Source organism: Chionomys nivalis, chromosome 22 (genome assembly GCF_950005125.1).
Source record: "Chionomys nivalis chromosome 22, mChiNiv1.1, whole genome shotgun sequence".
Lineage (NCBI taxonomy): Eukaryota > Metazoa > Chordata > Mammalia > Rodentia > Cricetidae > Chionomys > Chionomys nivalis.
The window spans coordinates 1,346,524-1,361,305 of record NC_080107.1 but is presented as its reverse complement, the minus strand read 5'-3'; the positions used below and the strand labels follow the sequence as shown (position 1 = coordinate 1,361,305).

General features: G+C 38.9%; 1 protein-coding gene across 4 annotated transcripts in view; it reads right to left on the bottom strand.

Annotated features, from left to right (window-relative positions):
* Nucleotides 1-321: 321 nt before the first annotated feature.
* Tfpi (tissue factor pathway inhibitor) overlaps nucleotides 322-14,782 on the bottom strand; it is a 43,672-nt gene continuing 29,211 nt past the window's right edge. For 3 of the 4 annotated variants that reach the window (XM_057755719.1, XM_057755718.1, XM_057755720.1), the window contains 4 exons: nucleotides 13,174-13,350; nucleotides 11,681-11,773; nucleotides 1,789-1,968; nucleotides 322-913 (listed from right to left, as the gene is read on the bottom strand). In XM_057755719.1, coding sequence (XP_057611702.1) covers nucleotides 822-913; nucleotides 1,789-1,968; nucleotides 11,681-11,773; nucleotides 13,174-13,350 — 542 coding nt within the window. In that variant the 3' untranslated portion in view covers nucleotides 322-821. Of the gene's footprint in view, nucleotides 914-1,788; nucleotides 1,969-10,667; nucleotides 10,811-11,680; nucleotides 11,774-13,173; nucleotides 13,351-14,782 lie in introns of those variants that run through there. The other variant, XM_057755721.1, reaches the window with a different exon arrangement.

Below are 14,782 nucleotides of genomic sequence, written 5' to 3'. Positions count from 1 at the left end.
GGAGGTGCAGATGTTTGTTAGTTACCCCAGGTAAGGACATCAGAGCATATGGGGCTAGAGGAGAACACTTGGGGCTGGAGGTGCAGGCGGCTGTTAGTCATCCCTCCAACAGAAGTGCTGGGAAGTGAGTTCATGTCTTGTAGGAGAGCGGTACCTACTCCTAGCTACTCATTCATCTTTTCTGCCCTCCCATGGATCCTTGAGGCATTGTGTGCTATCTTCTTTGACAAATAAGAAATCATGATGTGTGCGTGCACTTTAATAACGGAAAGAGATTGTCGAGTTCTAAAGAAGAGAGCACTGCAGAGTGAAGCAGGGACAATGATTTTTATTTGGTTTTACAGCTCTGTATCTCAGAAGTTCTTTAGTAAACACCAGTGTGTAACAGTCAGGTTTACTGCTCAGGGTATAGTGCTTTACTTCTTACATTGCTAAAATTGAAATCATTTGGGAAGGCTTAGACTATCAAGGGTCCATAATGTTCATGATCATAACAAATGAAAGTATCTCTTCCAGTAGATGGTCGCGACGGAAAAGAGAAAACTGGTTCCTGTGCTGAGCAGTAGGAAACCTTGTAATTGAACAGGAAGTGGTTTGAAAGGGAGCAAGATGAAATTCACAGTAGCCGGTTGATAAGTTGCTGCTTTACAAAAGTACAGTGGCTAAGGAAAACACATCCTTAACAGACACAGTGGCCTGGGAAATTAACTTTTATATATTCATCAAAATTATTGTAGTAGAAGAATAGACATCATAGCACAAATACCTTGTGGAAATATTTAGTATAATCAGAGTAACAATAGTGAGTTTATATCTCAGCACTAGTCAATGGCTGCATACACTATCTTCACTGTAGGCTCCTTTCCTTTTTGGGTGTTAATTTTTCCTCCTTTTGATACTCTTTTGATGAAACCTGTAATAAGAACAGTAAATGATAATAACAGTGAAAAGAGAACACATATGAACTTATCTCAAATTTCCTCAAAGTCTTTCATTTGTCTCCGTATTTTTGAGAAATAATCTAATTATAAGAAAGTCATTTTGCATGTGAGAGTCACCAAAACTGGGTAAGTATGCTACAATTCGTTTGAAAATACATGCTTATTTTTATTAAAAGGTAGATATGTGGTAAATATATGGTTATTAGACTAACACGTTATTTTATTTAATTTCTATGTTTTTTTTATAAATTCTTTGTGTTCTTTGTATTGTACCATTATATTCAAGGGAAAAGTTATCAAAGTATTAAAAGAGATCTTGCAAGAATTTTAACATATTTCTTAAAAAATAAATTCTTAGCTCTTAAATATTTACAAAAGAAAATCGGGCTGAGAAGTGGCTCCGACACTAAGAGTGTGCCCTGTTCTTGCATGGGACTGGCTTCAATTCCCAACACTACTTTAAACACCCACACCTTTAGTTCTCAGAATCCGACGTCCTATTTAGACTCTGCAAACACCTGCACACACAGTAGCATTCCCATATCCAGATGCACACACACACACACACACACACATATAAATAAAAATCTTTTAAAAATAAAAACTTAAAATTTTCAATCTATTTGAAATTGATAATTGACCTGTAATACATATGGAGAATAATTATAGCTACCATACCTATTAGGATTATCTAAGTTTAGTTGGTAGGAAAGCAAATATTGGCTAAGAAATTATATTATTCCTTATAAGGAAATATTTGTTATTTTGTAAGACAAAGCATTTCATAATTTCAGCATAATTATCATTCCAAATATTAGCCATTTAATGGGAAGAATGTCTTTCATACCTTTTTTACAGGCCCTCACACAGTCTTTCTTGGTAGTAAAATTATTGTTATTTCCCCCGCATCCGGTGTACTTAAATGGGCGACATTTCCCAAGGACTGAATTGTAGTAGAATCTCTTCTCACTGTCTTTACACAATCCACTGTCTGCTGGACTAAGACACCATGAAGGGCCGTGGTATTCTAGAAATAAACAGATGGATAGGAGGATAGATAAATAAGTGAATGGAGGAATGAATAAACAATTGAAAGTTTAATTTTAAATTTAAATCTTAAAATTGAAATTTTAAGAATCAAGAAAATTTGGTAAGCTCTCTGCATTGTGAATCTGGGCCTTCTTATTAAGTAACCCTTGCAGATCAGTTTTACGGCATGTCTTCTGAATAAAGCAGGATTCGACAAAGATGAATGCAAAGCAAAACCCAAGAGTTTCAATGACAGGAATATGCGTAAACAAATTGAGATGTCCATAATACCATGGTCTTTCTCCAATGAACAAAACAGAGCGCATTTGAAAAAATGAAGGCTTACGGTTAGTGTTTATATGAACAAATTACTTATACCCAATCAAAACAAGTTCTACTCAACGATTTACCTTCTGAAACCTTAGCTATATATTTACAAATGCATCTAAATTAGTATACATCAAATAACTTTTCCATATTTACATAGTAAAGTAAGTCACTGGTTTGGAGTAGATACTTATCATCTGTCAATAGGACCAGCAAACATTCAAAAACCAAGAACAGGCAACTAGAGTAAAAATGACAATAAGAGTGATAATAATAACTCTAATGTGAAAAATAATTGGAGCCTAGTAACATTTTTAAAATTCCTTTGGTGATTTCTTTCAAGCAGGGCAAGCTGGTACTTTTCAACTGTCCAGCCATGTCTGGCGGTCGTAAGCGAAGGCTGCAAGCGAGGTGTTGGACGGTGATGGGCTGTGGAGGAGAACTTGAGTGACTTCGGCAGATGGTGGGTGTCATACAGCACATACAGAGGAAGACTTGATCAATGTTTGTGGGCAGAAGCATCCAGAGGCCGACAGAGGCAAGCGGGTTGTGCGGAAAGCAAGCAGCAATCTTTTGGCACACAAACCCTGGATGGAAAGTTCAGGGAAGAAGACAGCTGAAATGAAGCAACCCATCAGAAACAGCTTCATTCGAGAAACACATTTTTATCATCTCCTGCCTTCTAGACATGAGTGGAAATCAGAATGTCTGGACATCACTGGCATACCGAGTAAGAACCTGGGAAATCAGAGAGGCACTGGGGATGATAGAATAATATATAAGGAAGAATTTACAAAGGTAACGTGCAAAATGTGAGATTTACACTCACATAAAGAATATTTAGTTTCATTTAGGTCTTTGGCTAAACATATAAACGCTGCTTTTGAAAAAACCCTTAGCATCTTTAAAGTAGCGTTCATAGTGTCTAGACTATTATCTTATATGTTATATCTGCATCTTTGAACATGAGTGTGCCCCATGATAAACCTGGGCTAAGATCATGTGCCAAGAATGGGTTGTAAAGTTTCCATCGCACGCTAGCACTTTCTGTTGAAGACGGTAATTCTAAAGGTGGGAGAGACATGTTGCAGGGGGTCCTCCTATCGTCCAGTACCTCCAGTGGGTCTCCTGTGTTGTTTCATCACTCCCAGGTTTAGATGTGAATAGTCAGCAACCTCACCTCCTTTGTCTCCTTGACTTCCAAAGCCACCAACCAGGCTCAGAAACAGTGGCAGACTGGAAGCAATTGAATGAAACTGAGAAACAGGAATTTGCTACTTGTTTTATGGTTTTTCCCAGGAGGCACCACATATTTTTATAACAAATTATATAGAGAGGATATGTAAAGCATAAATTACTTTCACTTTGGTGTGTTCTCTACAAGACATGTCAGTCCACAGTAAGTTGCAATAATGCCTGTTAATGTACCCATATCTATAACTGTACCTTTCTTTACAAATGTTAATTACTGTGTTTTAATAGCAATGCCCACTCTAAGGCTCCTTATGTCAGGACAGAGAGAAATTTTCATTCTCTGAGAGTAACTCCTCTTCCACTTAGTGTATGGTCTAATGAAAGTTTAGCTTCATAATCAAAATCAAACATATTTCAAGGTGAAGAAAAGCTAATTTGACTATTGCCCCTAGACTGGAGGTAAGAAGGAAGAATGTTACCAGAAATCAAAAGCCCTACGTCCCAGGTGAAAACTAGAACCAGAACAGGCATTTCTAGAGTAACACAAATCATAGTGTATTTAACACAGGTATAATGGTATAATGGGCACATGGGCTCTAGCCTCTCTCTGCCTTTGAACATCTAACAATGCAGAAATATTTACTAATGGCCAATGAACTCAGAAACCAGTGGAAACAGGTTTAATACAGCAGAAGGCAAGGGTCGTACGAAAGCAGACAGTTAGGAGCGCGGGTGCATCAGAAAAAGCATCATTGCCGGTTTAACCATGCAAGACTTCACATTTCTGCTGCCTGTGCACAGTGACGTCTGCATCAGTGTCTAGCACAGCTCTGGGAGCAGAGGTCAGCATGCAGACGCACACCACACGCCTCTTCTATCACACACTCGCTCCCCTCGAAGGCATCTGCCCAAGAACGAACAGTGGCCGCTATTTACTTATCTCATTTTATTAGTCCTGATACCAGACCCTGTCTAGACAGATCGAATACAATCGACCTTTGACCACAACAGCAAGCATGTTCCTGATCCTAAAAGCATGCTATTTTCAGGCAGGAGTACAATTTGAAATTCATCTCCGAGTACTTTGTACTATGCATAGTGAAGTATTAAAATAATCAAAACACTTCATTTTGGGAGGCTTTTTTTTTTTAATAAGGTGCTTGTTTTCCCAGAACATAAGTTGCAGACAATACTGAAGTGTTTTTAAGATTATGTTAATGCTGACTACCATTTGCTTTATCATAAATCACAGGTAAAATAAAGCAGACAGTTTCTGCAGAATGTTTAGAGTCCTTGACTGGCATCTCCATTTCCAGAAGTGAGAAAAATGGAATAGTTTTGTACCTCATGAAAAAATAAGTTTGCCTATGCTCAATTAACAAACATATTCTAGACAATAGGTAGACACTCATCTATTTTAATTCCAGACACTGAGATCTACAATAAAAGAAGATACATTTTGAAGTAGTTGCACAATGTGATTTCTTTTGTCTAGACTGTGATTGGAGACAGAAATTTACGATAGGATAAAAAGACACTGACCTGGCTGGTTTCCGCTCGTGTTCCAAAGGGACATTAGTAGCAAGATGCGTTCGTTCTGTCTTGATCCCGCCATCAATAGCAAGTCGAGTGGATTTCATCTCAAGGACTTTCTGAAAGGTTTGACAGTATACCCACCCCCCTTTTCTCTCTCATTATTACCAGTGGGACTGCCAAAGTACAAGGTGGCAGCACAGGGTCCGTTTCTCAAGGAAAATGTTTTATGTAAATTTACTTTGAAATTCATAGAGCGAACTTTGAACTTAATGCATGGAAATGTTATTGAAATGTCTTATTCCCACAATACTTTCCTGTGTAGGTTCTCATTGTATTAATCAAACTAGTATTTATGAACTACTTCATGGCCTATGAACTTGTTTTCTTCTGAGATTTGGGGGGGGGGTTAAATAATAAGTCATTCCTTTGTTCCCTATAAGTCGTAGTAAAGAGAAACAATTTCATTACAATGTTTATTAAAATTTAAATAATACCAAAACATAAAAAATATGAAACAAAGCATCTGCATAATGCCCTCCCCCAATTAAATTACTACCAATGATTTGGTAAATGCTTTTTCTAAAACCAGTTGTATATACATATATTCACATACTACTCTACATATTATTACTATTCTGAGTAACATGTGAATTCACAATTATATTTTATACCATTATATATCCTTTTAAATATATGCATAATAGTTCATCTATTCTACTAAACATCACTTGCATAGGATCTACTGTCTTTGACTTTCACATGCACTATTTTATGTACTACTGATACGGAAAACCTGACTCTATTATTGTTTACTACTGGTGATAGGCTTCCTCATAATTACAATCATGTTAAGATGTTGAAAAAATTGTAACTTAAATTGAGTAAAATATGCTAATTTGTATTACATGACAAGATCCCAAATTCATGCACACATACATACATATAGAACCATGTAAGTAAAAATAAAAATTACATATATTATTTATCAGGCAAAGTACTAAGTTATGTTCTAAACACATAAACTAAAGTTATGCAATAAGTGATTACATAAATAGCTTTATGGGGATGTAAGCTCAGAAGTTTGCTAAGCTAAAGTTCTACAGAGAGAAGTTTGTGTTGAGGTTATTATATATGTCTGGACTCCTCCAGCAGATACTTACAGTCATTTAGTCATTTGCTCCATGATGAATTTTTTTTACAAGTTAAATAATATTTATTGACAAACTGACGTGGATTTTTTTCCTGTATGATATGATTATGGCCAACTTTTGTTGTTGCTCTGTTTTCAGTGTTTAATATTCCTAAATTGTAATGCTCACGTTACACAATAAAAATAGTTGACTAGAGTTCATTCACTTCCCTCAGCAGGTAAATAAAATTCTGCAGACTGGAACATGCTCTGGCTGGTGATGGACAGAACGGCCACCATCTCCTCTGCCTTGGAGAAAGCACACAGCCCTTCACCAGACGGGCAGTCACTGACCCAGCAGAAACTGATACTTCCTTCAGCATTGGAAAACAGGCAAGGGCTGCCGAGAAATTCCCTTGAGGATTATTTTTCTTTCCCTGTGTGCACAGGCCACTTAGTAGAGAGTGAAATGTAGAGGTTGTGCAGCCAGGAAACTTGACACTGAAAGGTCATAGAAACAAACTGTAAGAAATCTTTCCTGGACAGGAAAGCCTATGCAGATTAAAAAAGAAAGAGAGAAACTAAGTAGGTATTTGTTTGCTTTCATCCAGAGGTTGGCTAATCCATACTCAAAATTCATTAAGGTATCTATACTCAAGAACTTTTCTTAGCAATCCAGAAAGCAAAAAGGCTTTAGACAATGGCAATTATGAAATTTTCAGGAACATTTTTTTAATTAAGTATTTTATTAAGGAATGTATGTTTGGAAAAAATGTACTTACAATTAGTACCACCATACAAGGATGAGTATTTTCATCTTCAAATAGTGTGCAGAGAGGCTGCAGAGATGGCTCAACAGTTAAGAGTACCTGCAGCTCTTACAGAGGACTCACTGGGCCATTTATCTGCACTTCCAGTCCAGGAACTGATACTGGCTGCCTCAGGCAATGCACACACGAGATACAAAGACATGCATGCACACATTCAAAACTCCCATACACACACAACAAGAATAAATTTTAAAATATTACATTGAGATCCCTGTATAGGAAAAGATATAGATCATGATTGCTGACCCAAAACGTGTGTCATAGACCTTTGTCTGTGCAGCTGACGGTTTATTAACCTCTATTTTTTTAATATGCTGGCTAGCTTTAATAGAAGAATGGGATTTTAACAATCAGAGAAACAGTAGAATATGGGTGAGAGCACACAAATCAGAATATTTCTAGTCTATCTGGAAGAGTCTGGAATAACTAAAGAACAGAACACAACAAACAGGATGGTAGAGAGTAAAATTGGAAAAGCAGATTTAGGATATGCACAGAGAACTACAGGCAACTGAAGAAGTCTGCAAGGGAGAAAGGCGGTCTTCCCCAGGGAGGTCTCGGCAGCAAGCATGTTTACCCTGTGAAACATGTCACCGTATCCACGTTTTACATTTCAGCCTCTCCTGCCATACCCCGTAAGATCTCATCACTGAAGCCTTCTCCTACCTGCCAGTTACATCTCCAAAGAACAAAACCACCATCATGTTTTCATTCTTCCGTTTCCAGGTTCTATTACAATTCCCATCAGCCAGGCAGTCGAATTTATAAATTTCACTTAAATTAGAAAACGCGTAACTCTGTATCTTGGGTCATAAATGTGGACAGACAGGTAGGTATTTAATGCCTCCAGTGATCGCAAATCAAATCCAGAGACACAAAAGATGAAATTTTGTTTAGTTAAGTATGCTTTGATTTTATAAGTACTGTGTATTAACTATAATGAGTTAAAATTCTTCAGTTCAAGGTTACAAGCTTAGTTGTACTAAAACTATAATAAAAGGTTCACTAGCCGGTATCTTTGAGCTCCTTCTTTTATGTCTATATATCTTAGGTGAATCTGGATCAGCACTGTCATCACCAAGATAGTCTTTAAAAAAAAATCAATATTCTGCCAGGCGATGGTGGCGCACGCCTTTAATACCAGCACTCCTGGGAGGCAGAGGCAGGCGGATCTCTGGGAGTTCAAGGCCAGCCTGGACTACAAGAGCTAGTTCTGGGATGGGTACCAAAGTTACAGAGAAACCCTGTCTCGAAAAACGAAAAAAAAAAAATCAATATTCTTAGCCAGGCAGTGGTGGCGCAGGCCTTTAACCCCAGTACTCGAGAGGCAGAGGCAGGCGGATCTCTGTGAGTTCGAGGCCAGGCACCAAAGCTACAGAGAAATCTTGTCTCAGAAAAAAAACAAAAACAAAGAAAAGACAAAAAAAGTCAACATTATTGTTAATGACAACACAGGATGAAGAGTTTTACAAATACTGCAGGATTTTAAATACTTTATGACTTGCTGCATTCCACACGTAGCTAAGAAAGAACTAGAGGCTTCGAGAAGCTGCCTGCTTTTTTTTTTCTTCCAAGGATACAAAACAAGTCGGGAAATTACAGAACTTAAATTAAGTTCAAATTCCACTCATAAAGTACGTGTCCTTGCCCACCCCGAGACAGCACTCTAAAGCTAAGTAGAAAATACTTCTAGACTAACTGAGCAAATATTTCAGTAATGTGATCAGATAAAGTTGGTGAAGCTTCATTATTTCTAACCCCCAAATCCCTTCTTCCCATCAATTGCCAAAGAGACCCAAATGTGTCCGTGCATCGTCACGTGTGTGAATTGGTGTTCATCAAGTCTGAACAGGGAAAGGTGCCGAACTGAAACAGAAAATCCTAATAAGGCGGCTGGAAACTGGCCCTGGGCAGCAGTGCTGAGCCAAATAGCTCTCCAACACCTGAAGGCAGGAATCATTAGGTTGGCATATTCCACCTGGCCTCTTTCTGGAAATCACAGACCACAGCCAGGCCTTTATGTCTCCGTGATCAGATGCATACCAGTGACTGAAAACTGGGAGCGCAGCCCTGTGGTGTTGCGAAAGGTAGACATGGGGCTCTTTAATGATGCTTCTGGCTTCATCTCTGCAGAGATCATCCAGGCTTGACAGAGAAAGGCGACACTCGGAGAATTAAGACAAAGTAGCGCAGATATTTCTAAACTAATTCTTAATCCTCGTCTATCTTTTTGGCTGTCAATACAAAATTCGTATTCCAATATGGATTTTCCTACTGTTTTAAAGACAAGAAATCTTGACAAATTAGTAGTGCTGGTTAGTAGTCTGGTCGGCATTAATATGCAACTAAGTTTTGGGTGTAACCTTACGATTGTCACAAACTTAAATTTCTATGATTTATTTAGTACAAATGTCATTTAAACTAATTTGGTTGACCCAGTAAAGCTGTCCGTTTCGTCTCTAGTAAGAGTCTCTGTTGGCATTTGAGAAACACCTCTCTGGAGGGCTGTGCTGTCTGGGACAGCGTGGTCTTTGCTTAGACTCAGAATTGTCTGTGAAGAGATCTGCCAGGTAGGCAGGGTGACAGCTGCGACTCTGGCAGAGGAAGCGCCACATTCTTGCTCCGTGCCAGCGCTCCTGCCAGGAAGTAGAAGGCCCGGTGTGAGCTCTGCTAACGCTGTCTATTTCTGGAAAGCCAGCTCGCCGGGGTGTCCGCACAAGCCACCAGATTTTACTATGCAGGAATACGTAGGATGAGATATAGTCTAGGCTTCTCGGTGAGCGTACATTTGAAGGCCACCACACTTGCTTCAAATTGTGTGTGCTTGTTGATGAAATGAAGCTTACAGTACTGTCCACAGAGCTCATGATGTATGCATTCATGGGGTATGCATTTAAATGTGTAATTCTCTAGTTGGTAGGGGGATGTTTTCCCAGAAATTTTAGATGACTGCAATATTCCTCTGCGTGTGATCAGTATCTTCCAAGAGAACATAAAAGTGATTTGCGGATCTCTAACATAAACACGTCAGCAGTGACACTTTGATTATCGAATAGCTTCTCTGTCAACATTATTCCTCCTCCAGAAGGCCAATGACAATGATATATATACATATGTATGTGCATGTATAAATATAATTATATATGTATTTATTTCTTTTCCACCATTTTCTATGTATGTGGAGCTTGACCCCAGGTCATATGCTAAATAGAGTCAGGAGAGAGTTTCAAGTGGCCACAGGGTCTTCTTTCTTACATCTAGTCATTCTCCCTTGACCTGGAGGCTGGCATGAAGCAGTATAGCCCTGGATCAGTACTTAGGTGCTTGCTTTCTCATTCAGAGACCAAGTGCTGGAGATTGATTAGCAGTAGGCTTTTGAAGTCTACCCAAAGATGAGTTTTTTCAAAATATCATAAAGGTGATGGAGTCCCAAGGCCACTGTTAAGAGATGATGTACAGAGGCAAAGTGGGCTGTGAGAATTTGGAAAGTAATTTATTTTTTTCCAAGAACAGCCACGTCTACCCCCAAAGACCCAGAACCAATATGATTAGTCTTTCCTAGTTAGAAGTTTAAAGCTAGACATAGTAAAAAGACTATGTTGTGAATGCTAATATCAAAACTTTATTAATTATGAGTATAAAAACATCAAGTATACTATCTAAATATTAAGCAAACCCAAAGGTGATGCATAATAGGATATACATAAAATGCTATCTAACCCTAAAACTAAGAAATGTGAGTACATGAAGGCAGAAGGTGTTCAGAAAGACCCGGTAAGTACAATCAGCGCTCTTCCAACCACCATTGGTTCCTTCTTTTGTAACTGTGGATCACAAGATTAATAAATAAAACATGTAAGTCGCCTATCATATGCTTACCATTGAGGCAAATGCTGGAACAGAGGCAGGCGATAAATGACCGTACTCAAAACCTTGTGGCACAGTAACTTGAGCAGAGCGAGCGCATCAAGTGATAGACACACTGAATGGATCAGACTGGGTAGCCAGAGTCAAAGCAGAGAAGGGAGGCTTCTATCCAGGAGTGAGTCCATAGACAAGAAGATGAGCAGGCCAATGAATATTGGTTGGGGAAAAAATGCATAGACTATTCCGTGGAATGAATATAGATAACTTGTGATTGTAATTGCAATGGGCAGAAAGTCTTGTATTTAAAAGCCAGTTTGTTAAAAATCTAGGATAGGCAAAAAGTTAACAGAAAACGTTGACAAATTCAAACGAAGCAATGAGGCCAAATTAAAACAAGCAAAGAATGTATCATATACACATTTTTACATGTTAATACACAGAAGCCTAACTTCAAAGCACATTTTAAAAGAGATTAAGGAAATGATTACCTTTACGAAATTAAGTGACTTAAATTCATCAGATATCTGTATTTTAACATACTCTCAAATAATAAAATCATTATTGTTTAAAAGATAATGCTAACATGCATCCACTTCTATTGTTACCATAATATACTTATAAAATAATAATAAAAACAGGGCAGTGGTGGCACACACCTTTAATCCCAGCACTCAGAAGGCAGAGGGAGGTGAATCTTAGTGAGTTCAAGGCCAGCCTGGTCTACAAAGTGAATTCTAGGATAGTCAGGACTGTTACACAGAGAAACCCTGTCTCGAAAAACCAAAAATAATAACAATAGTAATTATAATAATAATAAAGATTCTTACCCCAACCGACGGGCGATTTGGTAGATTGGGTAATCAAAGTCTTATTTACAGTATTTCGCTCGGGTACATAGTTGCCCATCGGTAACTCATTCACTGGGAAAAAAACAACACAAGAAATTACAATCTGAAAATAGAATTTCGTATCTTTATGTACAAGCAAATGCAACTGTTGGCTTAAGAACAGCAGACTTCTATTGCTTAGGGTCTTAGCTGGGATCATCCTTATGGATTTCTGGGAATTTCTCTAGTACCAGGAGAAGGTGCCCAAAATGGCCTTGCCCTGTAGTCAGATTGCTGAATATCTTAAATGTCACCATAGAACCTTCATCCAGCAACTGATGGAAACAGAGGCAGAGACCCGCAGCTGAGCACTGGGCTGAGCTCCCAAAGTCCAGCTGAAGAGTGGGAAGAGTAAGAATATGAGCAAAGAGGACAAGACCATGATGGGGTCACCCACTGAAACAGTCTACCTGAGTTAGTGGGAGCTCACCAACTCCAGCCAGACAGAGAAGGAACTAGAATATGAACAAACTAGATCCTCTGAATGTGGGTGACAGTTGTATGGCTGGGGCAGACTGGGGGGCTACTGGCAGTGGCACCAGGATTTATCCCTACTGCTTGTATTGGCTTTTTGGGAGCCCATTCTCTAGATGGATACCTTGCTCAGCCTGGATATAGTAGGGAGGGCCTTGGACCTTCCCCAAAGCAATGTGCCTTATTCTCTCTGAAGAGTGGATGAGGGGTGAGGAGGGGCAAGTGGAGGGAATGGCAGGAGGGGAGGGAGTGGGAACTGGGATTGGTATGTAAAATGAAAAAAGATGGTTTGTTTTCTTTTTAAAAAAAACAATAAAATAAAAAGAACAGCAGACTTGTTGCAATTTGGTCCCCCTGCGGTTCTAAATTAGCAAACGAGGAATTTTAAACACATACACAAGTTGAGATTTCCTCTAGTATGGTGGCGCACGCCTTTAATCCCAGCACTTGGGAGGCAGAGGCAGGCGGATCTTTGTGAGTTCGAGACCAGCCTGGTCTACAAGAGCTAGTTCCAGGACAGGCTCCAAAACCACAGAGAAACCCTGTCTCAAAAAACCAAAAAAAAAAAAAAAAAAGATTTCCTCTAGTAAATATGTAGCTAGTGACCAAAATCCTGCAACAGTCCATGTACAAGGTTTCCCTTTATTATTGTATGAGTAATTATTAACCTCATATTTCATAAGAATAAGAGATCTCAGTAGTCTTGCCGTTGTGCTGCGTGCAGACCGCAGTCCTCTGCGGAGAGACAGTGAGCCACCATACCTGAGAACGTTATGGGGTTTAGGGGAACTGTAGAGATGCCTTAATTATCTATATTTATTTTTTAACACTGTTGGGAATCTCTTTTAGAGCTAGTTTCTGTTCACGCAGCTTAGCCAGAATTCAGGTACATGCTCACGGAGTCCGCATCTCTGATGAACCCTGTAGGCGGCCCCAACCGAGACGAGAAGCGAGCTCACCTGTGTCCTCACAGGTGCTCCGGCATGCGTCCAAGGTCTCGAAGTTGTTCTGGTTGCCCAGGCACCCACCGTACTTGAATCGTTCGCACTGCTTTGACTGGTTGTTGTAAAAATACCTAGTAATGAGGCCTCGGCAGATTCCAGGATCCTCTTCCAGGAAACAGAAATCCGGCTTCCCTAGAAACGACAAAATACGTCAGGAAGAAATATCCTTCTTTTGTTATTATCATTTAGCTATTTTAAAAAAATTTATAATCAACATATTTAGAAGATAAATTTAAAACCAATTTTAAAAGGTTAAAGGTTAAACCAGAAGGTAATGGTTATCTTATTAAAAATAAGTAAAATGACTTAATTTAAAACTGAACCATTATCTAACCCTTTGGGTACTTGGAATAAGGAAGATGAAACTATTTTTTATATTTTTTGTCTGGTATTTCAGTTCTAAATTTCTTTTATGAGATTACAGGGCATTATTATCAACATTTTCATGAACCAATAAAATAAAGGATGGTGGGTTGATACATGCTGACCTTGCTTTAGAAGTACAAAATATTATGGTAAGTTTTGCTTTAATAATTTCTATTAAGTTTGATGCACTGATATTAAAGAAAAGTCGATGGAAGTATTGGGAATCTCTGAGGATGGAGTACTGTGTTAGTTCTTTAAGACTGCTATAGAGGCTTTAAACATTAGAAAGGATCTTAGGGCTACAGAAGTTGACCTGGCTATTCTTAGAAGTTCCTGAATTCTTATGCTGGAATTAATATCTGTGCTCAGTATGTCAGCCTCCACTGTTGGGTCTCTCCCTCCCTCCCCACCCTCTCTTTTCTTCTTCTTCCAAGCATTGGGCTGGACCAACAATGTAGAGGCAGAAAGGAAATACATGTTCAGGGATTAGAAGGACTTTTGCAAAGTCTGACAGCCTTCCTTTGATCATGCTCCAAAACAGGCTAGACACAGCTGTCACAAAAGCTGCAATATTGTGACCTACATTACAATCTCTGTCTACATGCATACTGTGAAGAGAATCGAGTTCATTTTCAAATGTATTATGCTCAAAAGTCATACTGCACTTGAATATATTGGACAAAGTTCCAGTTCCTCCAATTTCTCCTATAAATATATTTCTGGTAATAAAATGAACTATGATACCCTTCCATGTCTTTTTTTATATCAGGAAGTCGGTGTTCACAAGTGCTCTACTATCTAAAGAGTGTGTATTCCATGTACTTCAGGCACAGAGCCCAGAGTCCCCTAAGCTGGAAGTGGCCTGAAAGTCTCCTCCCTGAGGGCTAGTTCAAGCTTCAAGGGAGAGAGGTGACCAACAGTTCTACCGAGCTATAACAACTATAAACAAAAATGACCGGAATGACACAGTGACCCTAAGAGTACAGTAGAGGCACACATATCTTGACAGTGACCAATAGCTCTATAACTTTAAGATACTCCAGAGCCCACTAAAGAAAGAGAAACCATGCCTGATTCCAGAGACCTAGCCAGCTACCCAGGGATAGTGAAGTCATGGGTTTAGAGAACCTATAACCACCACCACTGTACTAAGTCAGCATAATCCCGAACTACATTCTCAGTATTCCCAGATAAGTGT